This window comes from Phocoena sinus, chromosome 6 (genome assembly GCF_008692025.1).
Source record: "Phocoena sinus isolate mPhoSin1 chromosome 6, mPhoSin1.pri, whole genome shotgun sequence".
NCBI classification, from domain to species: domain Eukaryota; kingdom Metazoa; phylum Chordata; class Mammalia; order Artiodactyla; family Phocoenidae; genus Phocoena; species Phocoena sinus.
The window spans coordinates 64,874,744-64,898,266 of record NC_045768.1 but is presented as its reverse complement, the minus strand read 5'-3'; the positions used below and the strand labels follow the sequence as shown (position 1 = coordinate 64,898,266).

The 23,523-nt window shown below is 40.3% G+C and overlaps 1 protein-coding gene across 10 annotated transcripts in view; it reads left to right on the top strand.

Moving 5' to 3' along the window:
• Window positions 1-3,499: 3,499 nt before the first annotated feature.
• FREM1 (FRAS1 related extracellular matrix 1) overlaps window positions 3,500-23,523 on the top strand; it is a 171,341-nt gene continuing 151,317 nt past the window's right edge. For 9 of the 10 annotated variants that reach the window (XR_004350496.1, XM_032635999.1, XM_032635997.1 and 6 more), the window contains exons 1-2: window positions 3,500-4,020; window positions 18,994-19,501. Coding sequence is in view for 9 of the 10 variants with exons in the window: in XM_032635999.1 (XP_032491890.1) it covers window positions 19,262-19,501 (240 nt within the window). In the remaining variant the exon portion in view is untranslated. The remainder of the gene's footprint in view (window positions 4,021-18,993; window positions 19,502-23,523) is intronic. The other variant, XM_032635998.1, reaches the window with a different exon arrangement.

Here is a 23,523-nt window from a genome sequence, read left to right as displayed (position 1 = left end):
TTCCTATTGTTTTCTTTGTTTCTGTTTCATTTATTTCTGCTCTGATCTTCATGGTTTCGTTCCTTCTGCTAACTTTGGGTTTTGTTTGTTCTTCTTTCTTTATTTCCTTTAGTTGTAGCATTAGATTGTTTATATGAGATTTTTCTTGTTTCTTGAGGTAGGCCTGTATAGCTATAAAAGTCCCTCTTAGAACTGCTTTTGCTGCATCCCATAGGTTTTGGATTGTCGTGTTTTCATTGTCATTTGTCTCTAGGTATTTTTTGATTTCCTCTTTGATTTCTTCAGTGATCTCTTGGTTATTTAGTAGCATATTGTTTAGCCTCCACATGTTTGTGCTTTTTACGTTTTTTCCCCGTAATTGATTTCTAATCTCATAGTATTGTGGTTCGAAAAGATGCTTGATATGATTTCAGTTTTCTTAAATTTACTGAGGCTTGATTTGTGACCCAGGATATGATCTATCCTGGAGAATGTTCTGTGTGCACCTGAGAATAAAGTATAATCTGCTGTTTTTGGATGGAATGTCCTATAAATATCAATTAAATCTATCTGGTCTGTTGTGTCATTTAAAGCTTGTGTTTCCTTATTAATTTTCTGTTTGGATGGTCTGTCCATTGGTGTAAGTGAGGTGTTAAAGTCCCCCACTATTATTGTGTTACTGTCAATTTCCTCTTTTACAGCTGTTAGCAGTTGCCTTATGTATTGAGGTGGTCCTATGATGGGTGCATATATATTTATAATTGTTATATCTTCTTCCTGGATTGATCCCTTGATCATTATGTAGTGTCCTTCCTTGTCTCTTGTAACATTCTTTATTTTAAAGTCTATTTTATTTGATATGAGTATTGCTACTCCAGCTTTCTTTTGATTTCCATTTGCATGGAATATCTTTTTCCATCCCCTTACTTCAGTCTGTATGTGTCCCTAGGTATGAAGTGGGTGTCTTGTAGACAGCATATATATGGGTCTTGTTTTTGTATCCATTCAGCAAGCCTGTGTCTTTTGGTTGGAGCATTTAATCCATTCACGTTTAAGGTAATTATCGATATGTATGTTCGTATGACCATTTTCTTAATTGTTTTGGGTTTGTTTTTATAGGTCGTTTTCTTTTCTTGTGTTTCCCACTTAGAGAAGTTCCTTTAGCATTTGTTGTAGAGCTGGTTTGGTGGTGCTGAATTTTCTTAGCTTTTGCTTGTCTGTAAAGCTTTTGATTTCTCCATCAAATCTGAATGACATCCTTGCCGGGTAGAGTAATCTGGTTGTAGGTTCTTCCCTTTCATCACTTTAATTATACCATGCCATTCCCTTCTGGCTTGTAGAGTTTCTGCTGAGAAATCAACTGTTAACCTTATGGGAGTTCCCTTGTATGTTATTTGTCATTTTTCCCTTGCTGCTTTCAATAATTTTTCTTTGTCTTTAATTTTTGCCAGTTTGATTACTATGTGTCTCGGTGTGTTTCTCTGGGTTTATCCTGTATGGGACTCACTGCACTTCCTGGACTTGGGTGGCTATTTCCTTTCCCATGTTAGAGAAGTTTTTGACTATAATCTCTTCAAATATTTTCTCTGGTCCTTTCTCTCTTTCTTCTTCTTCTGGGACTCCTATAATGCGAATGTTGTTGCATTTAATGTTGTCCCAGAGGTCTCTTAGGCTGTCTTCATTCTTTGCATTCTTTTTTCTTTATTCTCTTCCGCAGCAGTGAATTCCACCATTCTGTCTTCCAGGTCACTTATCCGTTCTTCTGCCTCAGTTATTCTGCTATTGATTCCTTCTAGTGTATTTTTCATTTTAGTTATTGTATTGTTTATCTCTGCTTGTTTGTTTTTTAATTCTTCTAGCTCTTTGTTAAACATCTCTTGCATCTTCTCAATCCTTGCCTGCATTCTTTTTCCAAGGTCCTGGATCATCTTCACTATCATTATTTTGAATTCTCTTTCTGGAAGATTGCCTATCTCCACTTCATTTAGTTGTTTTTCTGGGGTTTTATCTTGTTTCTTCATCTGGTACATTTTATCTTGTTCCTTCATCTGGTACATAGCCCTCTGCCTTTTCATCTTGTCTGTCTTTCTGTGAATGTGGTTTTTATTCCACAGGCTGCAGGATTGTCGTTCCTCTTGCTTCTCACAAGCTGGGAAATTTTTAAATTTTATCTGAGAAAAGATTATCTGTCACACTGTGTTTCCTGTTATCATTAAGGCTTTATTTCTTATTTTTCAAGATCAGTACATGAATCATACACTGTCACTATATTTTGTGTGTTTAGTAAATCGTGTTTGTTTACTTATAAAGAACCTAGTGATTCTTGGAGAGGTTTCACCCATTATTCTTCGAGCAAATGGAATGAATCAAGAGATTCTTGAAGATTTTAAATTTCTTGTGACTTTGAGTAAGTGTATATGTATCTTTCCTTGCTAAAGTATCTATAAAGCATGTTTTAAAATGAAATAATTGTTTTCTCTCTCCTTTTGAATTTTTTCATATTTTTCTTTGCTTTATTCCTTCTTCACATAATCTGCTTCCCTTTCTTTTCCATTTTCTTTTCTCTTCCTCTCATTTTTTCCAAGAGAGAGGGTAGTATGTAGTGACCTTGTTAAGGGAAACCACAATCTAGGCTGAATTGGATTTACAGTGCCTTGTACTTCTGGTTAAGGTTTAGAATAGCCAGACGTGTCTCGATATAAACATTTTCCCCAAAGCAAGATAATACTCCTACTTCTCTATTTATGGTCAGTTTAAAAGTTAGCCCAGATACTATGCCATTATTATTATTTTTTCTGGTGGAGATGAAATACAGGAAAGCATTTTATTATGCAGTTGTTAAGGAACAAGACTTTCAGCCACCCACGGAATCCTACCCAGTTTCACTGAATGAATCTGTGCTGAGAGGACATGTCTTGACCTGTGATAGAGCTGAATCAGTGGGGTCATAAACTATATGCAAATGAAATGAGATTAATAGAGTTTTTCTGGATTTTTAAAAAAGAACCAGACATATTAAAAGCCTTATAAACTGAAGAACTAAGGTGGTACTTAAAAACAGCCCCCTAGAATCTCCTCTTTTCCTTTAAAGGCTGTGACCAAATTTCAGAGGGGCCAGGTCTCCTCTCTCCTCCCTTCTGAATGCTGGACATCTTGTCTGAAGTTGAATAAAAATCTTTCAGGATGGGAATTTGTTCCAAGAAAGGTTCAGGAAGAGTTTGAAGTTTCTGGAAAAAAACTTGTGTGAGTATGAGTGTGGGTGGGTATAAGCAATGTGTGTGTGCACCTACGTGTATGTGTGTTTGCACGCACATGGGTGTGAGGGTATGCACACGTGTGCCTGTGAACTCGTTTGTATGTGGGTGTGTGCGTGCACGTGTGTGGATGCCCGTGTGTGGTGTGTTTGGGTGATTGTGTGTATGGGGTGTGGGTGTGTGCCAATGTGTGTGTCTGTGAGCGCGTGTGCCTGTGCACTGAGGGCGGGAGAGGCAGCTTCAGCTCAGCCAGTGGCGGAGCAGTTAGTACAGAACTCATAGTGAGAAAGGAAGCTGGGGAGAGACTAGGAAGAGACGCAACCAACCTTATTAACGAAAGCTCAGTTTTGTCCCTGCGGATCCAGCCAGCAGAAGGGACTGGAGAGCTTGGCTCTCTGCCAGGGAGGTCGGGCTCCCTGCAAGCAGTTGCAGGCATCCTTGATCATGCCCTTCTCCCAGGGAGCCCTGAGCTTGGCAATCGGGAAGTTTTCAAAGCCGCAGAAGCTGCAGCCCCGGAGAAGACCAGCAAAGACAGTGGAGTGTGTATGTGACCTTCAGTTTTCTATTTTCTTGTTGGGTGGGTTAATGGATTTTTAGTACAAAGAAAGCTAAAACTCAGCTGACCTGAAAGACTGGAATTTCAGCTCTCTTTCCTCCCTGGGCTGTTTTTCCTCCCCCTTCCTCTCAAAGTCCTTTAAACCAGAGATTACCGGGTCAGTGACTCTTATCCTGCCTGCCTGCGCCAATGGTTTCTAGCTCTTTGGCTTGGCAAGGAAAACCACTACCTGTAAGTATCTGCTTTATGTATTTCCTCTCATCTTGACTGTGAATGTTCAGCTAGAATGCCTCAGAGGTTATCTGTGTGGTAGCTTCACTCGAGTCTGCTTGCAAAAGTTTAATTCTCATGTAAACTCCCAAGGTGGCAAATTGCGGTGTTAAAAAGCCATATGCCCCAAGTGGGAGGCTCTTTATTATGTAACACAACTTTATAACTCTCTTCTGAATCCATCCCCACCGGTGAAATAAACATTTTTACATTCTGTAATTGTCCCCCTCAAATCAGAATATTTCTTTTCAGCGAAATGAAATGGCAAAAAGAAAAGATGCCAAAATTAACAAAATAGATAATATTCTCATGGTATAAAGATATAGAAATTTGGAGGAGGTGATTTTTGGATACCTTTGCTTTAGTTTAGTTATCTTTGGATATGTATTTCTTAAAGCATGGTTTCTGTTTTTATGGGGATGAGAGCCGGTGTTGGAGAGGTAACGAAATCACATTGTTCTGAAGTTTCTGACTGATTTTTAAGCTCTTTCTTCTCATTCCTCGGATTTGGTCCAGAGACTTTGGTGCTGTAGTAAATAGTTTCCTTTAGTTGTCATCTGGATCCCCCAAATAATTTTCAAGGCATTTAATTTTTGTTTCTGTTTTTTTTTTTTAAACGATTGTGTGCAGTCTTCTTGTGTGGTGTGAATTAGAAAGCTTCAAAAGAGCATTTCCGAGGACTGGTTGGAGTTTATGGCCTGGGAATCTTGCTGGAGAGATTAACCTTTTCAGGACTGTTTCACAGACCAGAGCTAGGGATCCAAATGCTTTTCAGGTTTCTGCTCCACAAAACTGATACCACCATCCGCTGCTCCGGTTAAAGCTTGAAGATTTGCTTCTTAGTCCCCTGCCTTCGTGTGATACAAGTGCCTTCAGCATAACACTAAGAAAATGTTAACTACTCTTCCTCTTTCTCTCCATCCGAGGTCCTCATAACCCAGTGTACCTAAGAACCACTTGGGTGCTTGGTGTAAGGCAGGTGCTTAGGCCACACCCCGAGAAGAGTTTACATTTTGGGTAGAGCCGAGAATTTACCCAGGTGATTCTGCTGCAGGCGTGATCACACTTGGATGAGCAGTGCTCTGCATCGTCCGTCCTTGGCAATTAAATTCTTGTCACGTCCTTGGTTAATGTTAAACCTCATACCTAAATAATAAACTTGAGTTTGAGCTGATGTTGAACATAAGTTACATGAAGCATGGTTTGGCATGCTTGGCCGGCAAACCAGAACTTTTAACCAGCTCTCCCACCAAACTCTTTTTTTTTTTTTTTTTTTTCCTTTGCTCCCCCTTTCCATCCTGCCTCTCCATTCCCATGAGTGAGAAAGGGAGTCAGGGAAAGGTACCCCAATTCCATGTGGCTATGTGGTCTGACCTGCTCTGCATGGATAACCTATGTTTGTCTTGGGAACTTTAAACCCAAGGGTATTCTTAATTCTTTATCAACTTGCAGGGGATACTGTGCTCCTGGGGCTGAGTTGGGCTGAACTGAGCTGGATTATTTCTGGGGACCGTTCAGGAGCAGTTTAATTCCTAGAAATTTGTTTTGATGGGACCAACCCACAAGGATCGGGAGAAATAGGAAATGATACCTCCATCGTGTTGAGGTCCTCGTTTGACAGCATATGACAGTAAGAACTCAGCCTCCATCCCCATCCCCGATGACATTGAATGGCTTGTATATTTATAGTAAAAAGAAAATAGGATGTGGTCACCAGTGCCCCTTCCTTTTTTCCCCTCTCCTCATTCCAAATATTTGTAGGTGCCTGCTACATGGCAGGCTCTGTGTTAGTGCCAAGGACTTAGAAAGATCCGTGTGTATAATATGGATAGACTCTGTCTTCTTGGTGTTTCACATCTTAGGTGTTGCTAACCAATCTTGGATGAATCACCTATTCTTTTTATTTATTTTTTCACATTTTACAACATCTTTATTGAGATATAATTTCTATGCCATGAAATTCACCATGAAATTCATTATAAAATGTACAATTCAGTGGTTTTTGTATATTCACAAAGTTGTGCAACCATCACCACAATTTGTTTTGAACATTTTTGTCACTCCAGGAAGAAACCCTATATTAACAGTCACTCCCCATTCCTCCCCACCCCCTCCCCTAGGCAACCCCTAATTAATCTATTTTCTGTCTCTATAGATTTACCTATCCTTGACTTTTCGTATAAATGCAGTCATGTAATACGTAGTCTTTTGGAATCACCTATTCTTGCTAACCTTCTCTTCCTCTGTTAATATAACAAAAGCGTTGAATTCAGTGAGTTTTGATATCTTTCTAGCTCTGACATTCTGACATTGATGGATATAGCTCAGTTTCACTGTTTGCTTTGAGAGCAGGCCCAAAGATTTGGCTTACAGTTTTTCTTAAAAATTAAAAAAAATACCCTTTAAGTTTTTTTTTCTCTCACAAAGAACCAAGACCACTGATCTAGTGAGTTAGACAAATGCCACCTTTCAGAGCACACAGTCATTCCACACAATGGGATCCTGTAACTCTCTAGAAAGGCTTTTTCCCTGGGCCAGGTTACATGGGATGGCAGCCTCTTATCTTGTCTGAATCTGGTGTTGCTCCCCTTTGGAGAGCTGGGTGGTCTGAACAGGGCTTGCTGGCTTCCATACTTGCACAGCTTGCTCCCTGACCCTTTCATTCAAGTGATTTAATAGCTTTTGTACGACTAGGTGAGAGGCTCAAACAGAGACCTTTGAGGGGCTGGAGGAAAAAAAAAAACAACTCCCTAATGAAATCTCGCCTTTTGTCTGTACTCGAGTTTCTCTTACTGCAGTGACTGAGGCAACATTTCAAAGGGTTCTAAAACTTGGCCATCAAGATAAGAATATCAAAATATAGCTGTGATCTATGTATTTTTCTGACAAACATAGCCTCCAGCTGTCTGAAGATACTGTGTTTGGATGGGAAAGTGCTCACTGGAGGACAGAGTACAGGGATCTTGCAAAGTTAGGATATTTTTGACAAAACGTTCTTGGCTTCTCATTGGTAAGCTTAATGGAGATGGCAGAATAGACTTTGGTTTCCCTTTTATCCCTCCCTATTTCTGGATTTGCTGATACGGCGTCAAAATACTCCTTTGGTGCGTCATCAAAAGCTGCTAAGATTGTTTGTCACTCTTCACTCTCAATTTTATCCTTGAAACCTTCCTGTCTGGCTTCCGTAGAGACGCGGGCAGGTAACACTCCAGGACTCACTAAGCTCCAAGTCCTTCCACTAGCGCAGTCCACTTCCCTGGGATCCCATCTCTGCATACTATCAAGTGTTACCAGCTGCTCAGTCCTTATAGATGCTCTCTGAATCCTTCTCTTACAATAAATAAACCAGGGCTTTGCCTCATGAGGTCACACTCAATGCCATGGTATTTTCATTACAAAGTCTACATTTCTTGTTAGCACAAAAATTCTTAATAAATTATTGATAATTATTGATATATTTCTTATAAATTATTGATATAAGCCAAAATCATTAAGTAGTTAGGATAATTTCAGAAAGGATCAGAATTCCCAGATGAGGATTCATCCAAATGTTTAAAAGTTGTTTCCTATCAAATCCTGTTCATTGCCTAGATTTCCTTTTTTCTTTCTGGGAAAGTGATTCGTCTCATAAAAACAACACAGCAACAACAGAAAAGCAGTGCTTTAGTTCTGTTTTATATAAATCTTCTCTTTTGTTATAACGTGGTAGGATGAAATAGTTTGTCAAATAGGCATTAGCGATTGTTTTGAAACCAGAAGGTAGTGTTGATAGGAGAGCCCTATCAAACATTGAATCAGAGGGTGGTGTAGTAGAAAAAAAGAATGGCCTTTGAATAAATTTCAACTGGGTTCCAACCCTAGGCTGTGATGTTCTTTGGTTCTGTGATGTTGGCCAAATTACTTACCAGTTTCCTTGGGAGTAAAACAAATACATTGATACTTACCTCACCAGGTGTTTGGAAGGGCTAAAAGACATTTGGAAAGCACCCAGCATGGTGCATGACATACGATAAGTTCTCAATAAATATTTCTTCTTTAGGAGAGGACTAACAGGTGTGAAGACTAGAAAGAATCAAACGTGGTGAGCCAGGCAATTTATAGGTGAAAAGAAAAGGGAAATGGGAAATAGAACTTTCTTCCAGACCTCAGGGACTGGGCAGGATAGATCTCCATCCACCACTTCCTCTGCTTATTCATACTCCCTTGATTCCTTCTTCCAGATTAAGTGGAAGCATGAAACAAATCCCTGAGCTCACACACTACCAAAGGGATTTGTTAAGGAGAAAACAAAGGCAATGTGAATATCATTCTGTCCTTTTCTTCCTGACCCTTCAGAACTGGAGACTTGTATAGCCATTGCACGTAAATATCTGAGGAGAAGAATCATTTTGTTTCTCTTGGGATTTTTCACCACTGTAGCAAGCGGCCTAACCTCAGGGGAAAGTATTTGTCTGAGATTTTGAAACTCTGCAATTGCCCCATGGTCAGCCTATGACCTATCACCAAGTGGAAAGACACAGCCATTCAAGCATGTGGCGTGAGCTCTCGCTCTCCTTCTCTGTCTCTGTCTCTCTCTGTCTCTCACTCTTCTACCAGTTTTTCTTTTAAGTCCAAAGTTTGCATTGGGGTAAGCCAGTCTCTCAACTGATAACGTATTGATCTTCTCTGTGCCAAGCCCTGTGACCAGGACTGGAGATGTTTGAGTGAGCAGAACAATTATGGTTGTTATCTTCAAGAAGCTTACAGACTAAGGTCAAAGGCAGACATGTATAAATGACTGCAAATAAACATTTAAATGCCTGTAGGTGTGCAACATGTGGTAAGGGGTATTGCAGGATTCTATGCAAGCGGTTAAAACTGGTCTGGGAGGTTGAGACCTGAAGGATGGGTAGAATTTAGCCAAATGGAGTGGTAGGTGGGAGAGGGGAAAAGGGCATTCATGGCAGGTGGGACAACATGGATGAAACATGTAAAGGCCTAGCATGGGCAGTGCCGCGAGTTTAAGGAAGGAACGAAGACCTGAGTGACTAGCTTGTCCATGGCAAGGAGGAGAGTCGTGTGAGAAGAGGCTGGAGAGGTGGCAGGGGACAACCATACAGGGAAATCCAGTCTCACAGTTAAAAGGGACCCCAGAAAACACCTAATCCACACTCCCTCCCTGAGACAAAGACCCCTTCCTGTGTCTATACCTCAGCCCTCACCATTACTGGACAGCTCTGAAGGAAAGTTCTTTCTGAAGGGAAGCTGAGATTCACCCATCCTCCCTGTTTCTGCACATGGGAACCACAGAATAAAGTCACTCCTCCTGCAGGTGTTTGAAGACAATTTTCTTTTTTTTCATAAATTACTGCCCAAGTAAATCTTCTCTTTCCCATATATTTACAATTGATTTTTTTTGGGATGTAAATTTATATGTTTGTGCTTGTTGAAAGTGAACTTGCTGGCTTCAGCCCATCATTCCAACCTCCATTATCCAGGACGTCGATCTTGATTATGCCCTCAGTGGTAACAGTTAACCTTCCTGGATTTTTGCTGTCTGTGAATCAGATAAGCTTGTTTCTATATCTTTGTTTAGGAATTTGGAAAATTGTTTAACCAGAAGGAGCCAAAAATGGAGCTATGGGCACCACTCAAGATGTTACTCCCAGAAATGTCCAGGTATAAATGAGAAGAGCTCAAAGATGTTAATGTGTGTTGATAGTCTTGTTTTGACAAGAATGCTAAAAGCACAGTTCAACTATCATTGCTGATTTCATTTATTGATACATGTGTTGAATGTGTATCACATGCAACAGACAGTTCTGTCCTCCTGCCTTCAAAACACATAGTCACACCATCATGTAGGATATGACAAATGCCCCATGATGGGTTTCAGTAAAATGTGACTTTTCTGCAATCGCAGAAACCAAATGGAATGATCAGGTCTTAGGGCATCTTGGAGGAGGCATTTCACAAGGCATTGATATGTGAGAAAGATTTTAATAAGGATGGAAGCAAAGACATGCAGGGGGCAGACATGAGCAGGGGCTTACAGGTGGGAAGTGTCAAGCAGGTCACTGTGAATGTGTAACTGAGGTTACGGGAGAGAGAGGGCTGTGGTTTGGGGCTACATGAGCCTAGAGGTGATGGCCAAAGACCATGGGAGTGGATATGTAGTGAGAAGCCAGTTGAGGTCAGATTTTTTAAAAATGTCATATTTTCAATGATACAGCGTGACCAAGAGAGGAGAAAACAGAGGTTGGAAAGAAAAGGAAGAGAAGATGAAAGAGAAAGAAGCATTGGTGAGGTAGAAGGAGAAGCGGGGAGTATACTGAGTCCATAAACTAGGGGAGAAGGAATTGTGCAGAAAGTGTGGGTGTAGCGCATTGTTGGGCGCTATAGAGATCAGAGAGGATTGTTGGAGAAAAGTTCAATTTGCTGTAACAGTTAGGAGGTCACTGGCAGCCTTTGAGACAGCTGTTTCAGTGGACTGGGGGCAATCAAAATCAAGGGTCCTTTTAGGAAATACAAGGCTGGTGAAGGAGTGGGTAGAGACAGCGTTTTAAGGAGATAGGATAGTTGGTCAAGACGAGGTATATAATGGGAAAGGGGAAAAGAAAATGTTTGATGAGGATTAGTAGTTAATAGTCACAAGAACAATGTGCTTAGATGTGCCCACCCTAATGACCTCATTTTAATTTTAATTTTCCTTCTTACAGACTCTCTCTCTAAATATAGTAACATTCTGAGGTACTGGGGGTTAGGAATTCAATATATGAATTTTGGGGGAACAAAATTCAGCCTATAACACCATACCAGCACATCAAGGCCTCCTCCTGGCGTTAATTAGCTGATCTTCCAAATTCTCTAGACAGTACTGCAGCAAAAGAAAATAGAATGAAACCTGTAGCCACATAAACCCACATTTAAAAATCAGTTTAGTTTCTGCTTTATAGATGTTAAAAAAAAAATCAGTTTATAGTGCACTCTGCATTTAGAGTTTGTCTTCAGGATGAGGTGACAGAGAAGCTTCCTCAAGCAGGACTACCTTTGCACTTTCTGGGTTTTTTAATTAAAAAAAATGGTTTTCTATAAGTTTGCAAACTTTGGGCTTAAAGGTTTTCTTTCTGCAGGAATTCTTAGAGCCTTTAGTAAGCTAATATTACATTGTAAATCTTTAAAAGAAGATTTTGGCATTCTGTGCTTCACATATATTTGGATATAGAAGGCTTATGCAGAAAACTTTTTAACGTCTCCAACATGTGCATTTTAAAAAAAACATAGTTTGCAAAATGTGGCCTTTATCAGCCAGATAGACATTGAAGTGTTGAAAAATCTAGGAAAGGAGACCTTCTAATGAGTTTGTGTGGTGGTCAAAGATTCATCTTTGCAATCTTGCCCTAGATGGTACAGCCTGAGGGACACTTTCTCTCCACAGAGTTAAAATTAGGGTGTAAATTAGTACCATCTTTCCAAGTAGCATGCATCAAGAGCCTCAAAATAAGTTTTATACCCTTTGATCTTATGATTCCACTTCCAAAAAACTATCAGAAGGAAATAACTAGAAAAATAAGCTGATTTAATGAAGGATTTTTTCATCACAATCTATTGACATAGTAACTAGTTCAACACAACAATGGAATGACTCTAGAAATCCATGTAGAGGATGTAGTGCACAGATGAAAAGTAAGATCACAAGGGATGTTTAATAATACGGAAAATGGTTAGAATAGAATGTTATGTAACTGGAAAAGAATGGTACACTACTCTTTTTGTAGTGCGGTTCTAATTAAGTTTAAAAACTGTAGATACATATACATACTTAAGAAAACCGAAGGGCATTTTCTTTGGGTGTTGGGAAAGTGTAATTTTTTCCTTTTCTTTATGTTTTTATATTTTTATCCTTTAGTTAATGAGCATGCATTTCTTTTATACACATAAAAGGAAGTTATTTTCAGAAAAAAACAGGTAAATAGATAAAATGAAGGATATGGACTAGTTGATTTCTGAGTTTTCTCCTAAACCACACATCTGTGATTTAGATTACATTTTAGAAAAAGTTTCAGAGTGAAGGAAGCAGAATGTTATAAACAAAATCAACATGTATTTTATTAATTTAATAGACTGGAATTTTGAAGTGGCTTGTTTGCCTTGAGGCCTTTAAACTGTGCTTGTAGTGTAAGAAGTTGGAGCACTCAGATGCTGGTAGGCAAGATATCTGCATTAATTATATGTTCTTAAAGTAACAGCTACTTCCTTGAGAGAACATTGCCTCCACTGAAATATTTTTTTTTATAATTTATTTTATTTATTTATTTTGCCTGCATTGGGTCTTTGTTGCTGCGTGCAGGCTTTCTGTAGTTGCGGTGAGTGGGGACTACTCTTGGTGTGGTGCACGGGCTTCTCATTGTGGTGGCTTCTCTTGTTGCGGAGCATGGGCTCTAGGTGCGTGGGCTTAAGTAGTTGTGGCATGCGGGCTCAGTAGTTGTGGCTCGTAGGCTCTAGAGAGTAGGCTCAGTATTTGTGGCTCACGGGCTTTGTTGCTCCACAGCATGTGGGATCTTCCCAGACCAGGGATCGAATCCATGTCCCCTGCATTGGCAGGTGGATTCTTAACCACTGAGCCACTAGGGAAGACCACCTCCAGTAATACTTTAACTCCTGCCAACAGCCGTCAGTTGCTGTCTGGGACCATAAAGGAAGTTGTTAAGTGTTTGCATACTGTAGGAAAAAGACTCCAGGGATAGTGAAGGAATTGCAAAGAGTATATGATTTTGTTGTAATGCAAAGTGGTATAATATAGCAGTTAAATGCACAGGTCCTGGGGTTGGCAAATATGGGTTATAAGACTCTGGAGTCAAGTTGATGACTTTAGGCAGGTAACTTAAACCTCTTTGTACCTCATTTTCCAAATCTGTAAAATCACTGCCTACTTCCTAAAACCGTTATAGGAATTAAACAAGGTAATGTATGTAAAGTCCTTTGAACAACGCCTAATCCATAGTAAGCACTTAATAAATGTTCGTTTTTATGATAATTACGATGTCACTTCCTTAGGTCACTGTTTATCTATAAAATCAGAATAATAATAGAAACTGCTTTATAGGTTTGTTGTGAGAAATAAATGAAAACAAATATATAAAGAATATAGCCCAGTACCTGTATACAGTAAGTAAAAAGTACTAGTAGACATAAAATGAGAAAAGGAAGATACAGTCAGCCTTCCATATCTGTGCATTCTACATCCGTGGATTCAGCCAATTACGATTGAAAATATTTGGAAAAAAAACTCCAGAAAGTTCCAAAAAGCAAAACTTGAATTTGCCTGGCAACTATTTACACAGCATTTACCTTGTATTTACAACTATTTACATAGCATTTACATTGTATTAGGTATTATAAGTAATCTAGAGATGATTTAAAGTGTGTGGGAAGATGTTCATAGGTTATACGTAAACACTTCGCCACTTTATATAAAGGACTTGAGCATCATCGTGGCGTTTGGTATCTGTGGAGGGTTGAGGGGTTACTGGACCCAACCCCTGTGGATACTGAGGGACAACTGTACTATAAATTGTTAAGGAAAGTCAATCTTAGAAGTCACAAGCTATTTTTTTCTTCTCCACGTTTCTATTCTCCCCGGAAATCCTGTGTTGGGTAAGGTCGCCACGGATTCTCCACCCCTGTGGGGGGCATTGAACAATTAAAGCTCCATAAGAGGTGATGAGCTTCTTGAAAGAGAAGAACCTGGTTTGTATTTGTGTGTTCCCAGGGCTGCTTTTGCAGTGAGACTGTCAGCATAGAGGAGGACAGAGCCCTTCCCCAGGGTGCCAGAGACCTGCTTCTCCCAGGCTGTGCTGCTTCCGGCTGTGACCTTGGGCCAGCCTTAGCCTGACTCCTTGTTGCTTATGACAAGGTGCAGTTAGACTTCTCTGTCTCTCTCAGGGAAGGAAAGTCAGAGGAGGCAGTGGATCTGAAGTCCGTGGTAAAATCTAAGTCTTAATTTCCTCAACTACTACACAAAGAAGAGAGCCACTTTCTCTGAGTTTAGACAGTTAGTTGTTCCCTTAGAGGACAGTTCTCCTCATTTTCAGTTCATTGCTCTTGGGTGAATCAATTTATGTCACATATGATTCAGAATCATTTCAGTTATTTTATGGATAATTATATGCAGCCATGAGTTTATGCCTGAAACTTTTACATTTGATTCATATGAATTATTTTGGAAATCAATTTGAGTGAAAGTCATGATGATTTAAAAAATTCATTATAAGTAATTCCACGATGGCTTCTATGTTTCTTCTGACTGGTATTTTAAAGATTTTAATGTAGAATACAAGTCAGAAAATCTTCACGGGCTTTCTAGACTAGACTGGTAACAGTCTAGTCAAGGATATCACAATCTCTCTGTTTGAGTGGGTGGGAATGGGTTGATCCTGAGTTGGCTACTTTTTTTTTTACTCAAAATGCCACTTCTCTATTAGTTTATTTTCTTTCTTAAAGACTATAGGGTACTTGTAGGATCTGAAGCTGTGAGTCATGAGGTAATAGCTTCAAGCACAGGGAAGATAAAATGTTCCATTGTTTACATCCTCTTTGGTTGATTGGTAATAACTACCTGGAGTGCTGAGAAGAGTATCAGACCAGTAGGAGTTCTGCAAATAGCAGAGCAAGCCAGCAAAAGGTTATGATAGATTATTGATATCTTTTGTTTTTTAAAATTAATTAATTAATTAAATTTTGGCTGTGTTGGGTCTTTGTTGCTGCGCGCGGGCTTTCTCTAGTTGCGGCGAGCGGGGACTACTCTTGCTGTGGTGCGTGGGCTTCTCATGGCGGTGGCTTCTCTTGTTGCGGAGCACGGGCTCTAGGTGCACGGGCTTCAGTAGTTGTGGCTCGCGGGCTGTAGGCACGTGGGCTTTAGTAGTTGTGGTGCACACGCTTAGTTGCTCCGTGGCATGTGGGGTCTTCCTGGACCAGGGCTTGAACCCGTGTCTCCTGCATTGGTGGGTGGATTCTTAACCACTGCGCCACCAGGGAAGTCTGATTATTGATATCTTGATATCTGTGCTGGGTGCAGGATGGGGAAGGTGCTTCTCTTGTGTCATGTAGCTTCCATTGTAAAATTCCACAGAGGAACAATAGTAAATATGATTCTGTTCAGGGCACATCGTTAACATTGACCATCAAGAAGTTCCATTGCAGAGAGAGCCTGGGAGGACAGCTGGGATCCTGCTTTTCCTGCTGTGCACAGATTACCTAAGATAAACGACAGGAGTACCATGTTTATATCAGCATGGAGAATACATCCTCCTGTGGTTAAACTGAACGTGTAATTATGAAATGAAAACCAGCTCAGCTCTACCAGATGAAATGTTACTGAATCATTTTCTTCTGTTCAGGAATTTACTAAGAAAGAAAGAAATTTACTAAGAAAGAAAACTTTTTGAATTTTTATAAGGAAGAACTCGGAGCAGGATGGTTTTCCACTTTCCAAAACAGCTTTTCACATTTTTGCTGGCTTGTAGAGATATCCTTCGAATACATGATTTCCACATGAAGAAAAAGGGCAAGGGTGGGAAATGGCCTGTAAGAGCATAACTGATTTGCAGGATGACGTGAGGATTGTGAAATGCTGAGAAGCAGCTGAATCACACGAGCAAGCAGACAGGATTTGTTTCTATTGCAGCATCAAATTAAGTCCCATGTGGCTAAAAGTCAGTTGGTTTACAAGCTCCCTTGTAGAATCTGGCCACCTTTCTACTTCCCCTTCCAAAGCTCCCACTGATTCTGCTGACGCTGTGGCTGCCCACATCAGTGATGAGAGCAAGCTACAGACAGCTGGATTCTGAGGATCTGACTTGGCCCTATGTTGGGATTAAGCAAACAGAGTTCTCAAGATGTGTTAGGTTTCCCACTAGGGTGTTGTCAAGTAAATGTTGGCTGCCTCTGGACATTGTAATTTTGAACCAGAAACAAGACAATTCTGTCATCTTCTTTGGTGGAGATAAAAAATCCATCATCATCTGAAATCTTGTTTGACTTAGAATCCTGATTTCCATTGCTGTTGTTCTGTGTGGTTTTTGTTTTTTTTGTTTTGCCTTTTCCCTCTCTGTTCATCCAAATCCTTTTCTCTTTCCCCTCCACTGCCACCTTCTTCATGTGAAAAATCAGAGCAATATTTTCCATGGAATGTCTACATACTTGGCATTTCCTAACACCAACAGAAAAATGCAAGCGCAAAATTAGAATGTAAATAAAACACAAATAAAGCATACTCTTTTTGATCTTTATGGCACCTAATTTGGTAGCCCAGTTGATTGAAGGCTGAGTTTTGTTTGATTTCGTACTTAGAAATTGTTACTCTTGCACTGTTTACCTCCCAGCAGTGTTGCTTCAGGTTGTTTCTGAAATATTAGCATTCAGTTCCTTACTTCGACCTCCTGTTTTAAGACTGTGAGGAAGAAAAAGAGAAATTTTGAATGTCATTAAAACACACTTTGACTTTTACTGAACCTAATTCTGCCCCCTTCATCCAGGACCAGGTCCTGCCATTCTGTTTTTCTCGAGACAAGCTTTACCCTCTTCTTCCTTTGACATATTTTGTAATAATAACATTACATTTATATGGGGCTTTGTAGTTAAGAAAATATTTCCACATGGACTATTTCGTTTGGCCTCACAAGGGAACTGGAACAGGCAAGATGGATGGCCCCATTTTTGAAAGAGAAAACAGATGTTCAGAAAAACCAGGGTTAGAATCCAGGTCTTCAGATGCAGGTCTTCCCTTCCCACATCACTGTGGCACGGGAAGCCACAGAAATAGATTTCCTTTTCTTTCTCTCTTGTTTCTTCCTGGTAGATGAACATTAGAGTCTTGGTCTTTGACCTTATCTGCTCATTAAGGACTTACTATGCTATAATTAGAGAATGAGCTATTTCCCCATATGCTGTAGGTAAGAAGTTAAAATATTTACCTGATTTGTGACTAAACAAAATTAACAAAAAAATTGAAGAATAAGGTAGTTATTAACAGTGCAAAGTTATACTGGTTTATTATGCCCATTGGAAGGTCTTGCATTTTCATGATTTTAATGATTTCTGCACATGGCTACTGAAATATTTGTCAGAAGGTGTAGAAAAAAATGCCGTCTTTCCTGTTTAACAGTAGGTTAAGCAGGAAAGAAGTTTACATTCTCTGCCATGTAAAATTCTGGCAGAGTGGGCTGGTGTGGTGACTTCACTTTGCAAATGTCCCAAACACCCAGGCTCCTTCTGGCTCACAGCTCTGCTAGCCTGAGGTGTGGCTCTCTTTTTTATGTGCAGGGCAGCCTCCTCAGTCTGGGTAACAAGAGGGAGAGAAGCATAAAGATAAATCCATGAGAAAAAAGGAAGAACGAGGTCGCTAGGGAGTGAGGGTAGACAAAAAACAGGTCCCAGGACTGGACCCTAGGCTCCCCAACATGAAAAAAGTCAGGGATTCTAGGAAGAAGCAGCAAAGGAGAAGAAGGGAGATGAGAAGAATGCCTGAGAGTATAGAGTCCTTGCAGCCTTTATGGGTTAATTTAATTCATTGAAATCTCAGAAAGCCAAGTTTTTTCTCTTATCTCTCAGTTTTGGGTGATGCCTACCCACCCTGCTGCTTCTCTTCTTTGTGAAAGCGCTGCTTTTTTGAATGATCTTAGATGCCAAAGGTGAATGGAGACAAGTTGTGAAAGTTCAACAAGCAGGTTTGCATTCTTGCCCAAACAAGCCAACCTAATTCAGCCTGAGCGTGGGCAACATGGTCAGTGGGAGGATGGGACTGTTTTATTTGGGGACCGACACCATAAAAAACAGGCTGTTCTGTGAAGTGTGCACCCGCCCGCCCCCAGGTGTTAGGTGACATGTCATGCACTGTCTCAAAAGTGAAAGGTTTCAAACAGGGACAAGAGAATGAGCCTTCCCTTAATATATTAGAGGTGGGCAATAGTGGCATTTCTGTCTACACCTTCTGACAAACATTTCAGCATCCGTGTGCAGAAATCATTAAAATCATGAAAATGCAAGACCTTCCAATGGGCGTAATAAACCACCATTATGGTCTATCATGGATAACTAATCGTGGATATGATTGGTTCACCTAATCATATCTTGGAATTAAAGATATATTTCAATACCTTGCACTTTGGATAAAATCATTTCTGTTCTTATGGGACACAGAGAAATAATCATGAAATTCTAAGTGGTTAAAATAGAAAAAAAAAATCCACTTGTGCAAATTCTATACTTTCTATGTAATTAGCATTGCAGATGATGTATGAATGCATGTACATCTGCCGTGTCATTAGCTGTGTATGTTGAAGCTACGTTACTGGATTCCTGGCCCTTGTTATACCTAAACAAAACCCCAAATGATAACTTAGAAAAAATATCTTTTCTCCAGTTTCCACTCAAGCGTTTCTTAGGTGTCTTCATTGCCCAGCAAAGTCAAAATTGTGCCCATGTGACAAATTATTAAGCCTTTTTTTTTTTTTTTTGAGCGGGTTGCACTGATTTAGAATTAATCATGTTTTCAAACAGTGGGCAAGTAATTCTATCAGCTCTCTTGCACAAATGAGGTTACAGTCCTCATTTATCAAGTGAGAAGACAAAAGCAAAGAGTTCAACAACTTTCTCTGAACGCAGAGGAGCAAACGCTGCCCGTGGCTGTGAGGCGGGCTGCCTCCTGCCGGACCACACAACTGACGTCCCGGTTGGGACCCGTTGAGTCCGGAAGCAGGAGTTACCGCCGGGGAATGAAATGGCTGCATTGCCTTTCAGTTGCCCCTGGAGGTCAAGTTAGTTTATTTGTTTTTAATTTGGCTGAAATTACAGGCTGGTTGAAAGATTCCTTTGTCGGTGGGGGTCTTTTGAATAAGCCACATAAACCTTTTTGTTTCTCTCTCACTTTCCTCCAACTCCTCGTCCCATTTGCAGGATTAAAAAAGCACTTGGGAGGCACATTAATCTTGCCGGGCGTTGTCAGGAGTGATCAGCGAGTTTTATTAAAAGCTCTGGGACTGCCTGAAAGACCTCCTTGTCTGAGTTTGAAATGAAAGGGACGTGTTAAGATCTTGGGGCACATTGTCGGGACCCCTTGCCCTGCCCCTTGGACTATGAGCTGACAGCCCCGGAGAAGGCACAGAAGCCCTCCTTTGTTGAAGGGATTTCACTGCTGGATGGAAACGAGTTGGCCCCTGTCGGCATGAGCTCTCTACGCTGGGGTGGGCTCGGTGCCCTGCTGCTGCTGCTCAGGCTGCTCCCGGGCTGGGCCAGCCCCACCCTCATCCGTGTTAACCGAGGGGTCAGGGTGATGAAGGGCAGCTCCGCCTTCCTGTCTCAGGATGACCTGAAGTTCGCCATCCCCAAAGAGAAAGATGCCTGCAAAGTGGAAGTTGTGATGAATGAACCAATAACCCAGAGGGTTGGGAAACTCACTCCACAGGTAGGTCATATCTGAGATTTGCTATTTAGTAGTGTGTATGAATGAGAGTGTGTGATAATGTTGGGGGGGGGGAGAGAGAGGGAGGGAGGGAAAGGGAGGGAGGGAAAGGGAGGGACGGAGGGAGGGAGGGAGAGAGAGAGAGAGAGAGAGATCAAGCTCTTCCTTCAAGCTACCAGAGGTGAGTGTTGTAAGGTGTTCAAATTTGAAACGGTGGAGTTGCAGTTAGCGGGCATAATACTGCACTGTTTTTTCTATGCAAGGTGAAACCTGTTAAAAAATTTTTTTTTGAGGTATAATGACATATAATGTTAGTTTCAGGTGTACGAGGTAATGATTTGAGATTGGTCAAACGTGTTTTTTGAATGTTCTTGGGTGACTGTGGATTACAGCCTTGAAACCAACAGGAGTTACTCCTATTTATGTCAACCCCTCTGGAGGAAGGCTGGTTCGAACAGATATGGATGGATGCATTTTTAAAATTAGTAATGCACCAAATTGACAAGTCTTTCCAATTTATCTTCTCTTATTGACGAAATCTTGTGTAAATATTACCAGCTCTTTGACCTTATAAAACAGCTAATCAGCCAGGAAAAGGCATAATGGTAAGGGAATCACATCTTATTTTAGGTGCATGGCCACTCTATGAGAATCTTAGGGGAGAGAGAGAAAAAAACAGAGCGAGGGGGAGAGAGAGAGAGAGAGAGAAGTAAACGAGAGGGAGAGAGAATGAAAACGGGTTGGAGTGGGCAGTCTCCTGTGTGGTGTGATATGGTCAGTCTTTATGGGACTATTCCTGCCCCCAAATTATCTCACCCATGGCCAGAGTGCCTTTGGTTAAGATATCAGGGTTTCAGGACATCTTTAGGACACATTTGTGACTGCAGAATAGCAGAAGTTAAACACGAAGACGTTTTAATCTATTACCATCCCTTGAACGTTCCCTTGAGTAAGGGAAGAGATCTGGAAACGATACATGAAGACACTTCATTTTAAATGTTCTTCAAAAATGTCTTCATAAAATTTTTTTTTTCCCTTTAATCACTACCATGGAGACCTTGTCATTTAAGGGTGTTCTGTGCTCAATCCTTTTGTAGGGTGGAGTTACCCTCTAATTCATTGGGTTTAGGAAAGTCTGTATTATCATACATTTGCTTAAAGAGCTTATCTTTATACACAATAGAAAATTGCTTCTGGTCTTATTACTTGTTCCTACTGTGGTTTAACTTTCTTCTCAAGGCAAACAGTTTTCAGAATATTCAATGCTGGGTATGGCTGCTGCTCCTAGCAAAATACAGCATTTCTGTTTGCTGAACTGTGAGCATTAATGTTCTTCCTCTCTATTTGGCTAAAAAACTATTCTATCGGCTTATTCAAAAGTGGTGTTAGATATCATAAAGATGAACTAAAGAGACTGAGATAGATGCTAGCTCAAGTTGACATCTCTAGACATTTCCTTTACTTCCATTACAGTTATAGTCTGATTCTGAAACACATCAGAATGCTATGGCAGGCTCTCACATTGGGAGTATGGCTCATGTGACTGTGACTAAATGTCTCCCTCCGGTTTCCTGTGAGTTTTTCTTTTGTCAGTCAATGAGCTTCAGATGGGCATCTAAAAAATGTTAGTATGTGCTCATGGACCCAGGTCACCCTGGTTTTCCCATTTGTGTGGTAAGTGCAACATCTCCCCACTTTCACCCAACATAACTTATGCTGGAAAGTGTGTTTGATTGGCACCTATAAGTTAGGGATAAAGGAGACGCCTGGGATAGCTCATGTCTGGAGCCCCAATGCACTAAATGCGATGAGTAGGTGACACGAATAGGCTCAGCAGCAGGCCCTAACTACAGGCACGGGGGTCAAAAGCAAATCCTTGGAGTTTTGGGGAGCAGCAAAATAGGACCCGAATCCTAGATGTCTGGGATCCCTGATAGAGCAGAGACCCAGGGCTATATGGAAAAAGGTGGATGCCTTATAAAGACTGATGAACTGATAATTTGGTAACCCTTCCAATCAACATATTAAAAAAATGTGTGCAACATTTATTTAGAAGTAAGGCTGAATATATTTTGTGAGATAAGAAGAGAGGAAAAATTCCTCCTTGTAGCGCACTGGGGTAATCTATGGTCCAGCTGTATTAAGCTCTGGCCCCAAGCATGCAAAACCAAAGGCCTACTATTCACCAGCTTCTCCCTCCTTAGAAAGCATTTTGGGGAAGATCTCCTGTTACTTAAACCAGCCTCTGGGGATATCCTCTCCCCATCCCAAATAGCCTATGACTTCTGAAGTGCTTCATATAGCACTTTCTATGAGAGTAATGAAAAATATCATCATTTTCAGTGATATTTTAATAGTCTTCACTATGTGGCCAGCTCTGAGGCACTGGAGAGCAAAAAGGGATCCACATGACTAGAACTAGGTAAAACATTTATTTGGTCACAAGGATCAAGTGTTGTGATAGATCTCTAAGTTGTCTCATTTTCAAACTTTCTCTGATTTTCTGGCAAAAATCCATTACTAGAAAGACAATGTGGAACAGAAACAACATATCTGTCTGATTTAGGGAAGTCTGCATTGCAAGGCAAAGGGGCAGGGCTCCAAACATCCCCAAAGGGTCCTCTAATGTGCTGATTAAAAGATACTGTTTAGTGTATGTCTATCCAGAGGTACATCTGACATCTCAAACAGATTTATATCATCTAAAGTAAATATAGCTGCTAACAGTTATTCTGTGGAAAGGAGTCCATTAAAATGTGGAGTTTCGTTGCCTTTTGGTCAAATATGAGAACTGGGTACTATCGTGCAATCTGTATGTCCGGAAAACTGTTTCTCAAACCACTTGGTGATCCTATTTTTTCATTATGATAATTTCAACAAAAACAAAATCCCTAAGTGAAAACTGCTTTTTTGCAAATATGTAGCTGTAAATTCAGGTTGATGTAGTTCTCCCCAGGGATTGATTTCTTATGGAGTTTTTGAAATTAAACACAGCCAAGCATTGCCAAGCCAACTATGCACACACAGACACACACACACACACACACACACACACACACACACACACACACATCCTAAACATTACTCTTTAATAGAGCTTACTAGTAAGTTGAAAGCAGGCTTATTTGGGCCCATTCCTAGCGAGATGACAGTATTAACAGCACCCTGCTGTGTAATGAACCGTTTCATGTGAGTTGTACAGAAAATGTTTTGTTTAACATCTGTTCAGTCAGTGTTTTCATTCCATTACTGAAGTTTGTCATAGGACCAACAGGTTCATTTTCCTATTGGTTATTTGGAAAGGGATTTCACTTGGTGCACACGAGTACCTTCTGTCTCGATAACCTTCTCGAGATAGTCAATTAGAGAAGGTTGATGGCAATATGTTTTCCTCATGTTTTAGGACAAGAGTTACCCACTCACAGTACTTCTCACCCCTGACCCAAAGCAAGAAATTTCCTGGGTGGAAAAGCACCCCCGTTTAGCACTGAGCTCACTCTTTTGAATAGGAAATGCAGAAGTAAGAAAATACCTCTAGTTTGAACCAGTTTGCTGTCATTAAAGTGAGTAATGAGTTAGGAATGTGTGACAATTTAATTATAAATTGTAATTGAAAAGCAGTTGAAGTGGAAAAAAACAAAGCTAGACAGTAATTAGAAAAGGATTTAGCTCTCCTTTGTTTTAGTTAGTAAATTTATGGAATTATGGTTGTCGCCTTTTATAAAAGGAAAACATATTATGAAACATAAAACAGATGTTTCTTTTAACAAAGCAGATTGTCTCTTTGTTACAGTGACTATCTGTCAATGATATGGGAAAGGTCTTTCCTTTATCTCCTTCCTTGTTGTCAATTAAAAAGAGGAACCAAAGATGTCTGTAGGAAACGATCATTTGTATTAGTGAGAAAGTCTTCTCAGGGAGGATTATGTTGTTTGTAAATGTTTGAGGCTGTAACAAGGTACAGGCTAAATAGCATGAACTCAACAATGATGATATGTGAATACCTCGAGGGTATTTCTTAGAAC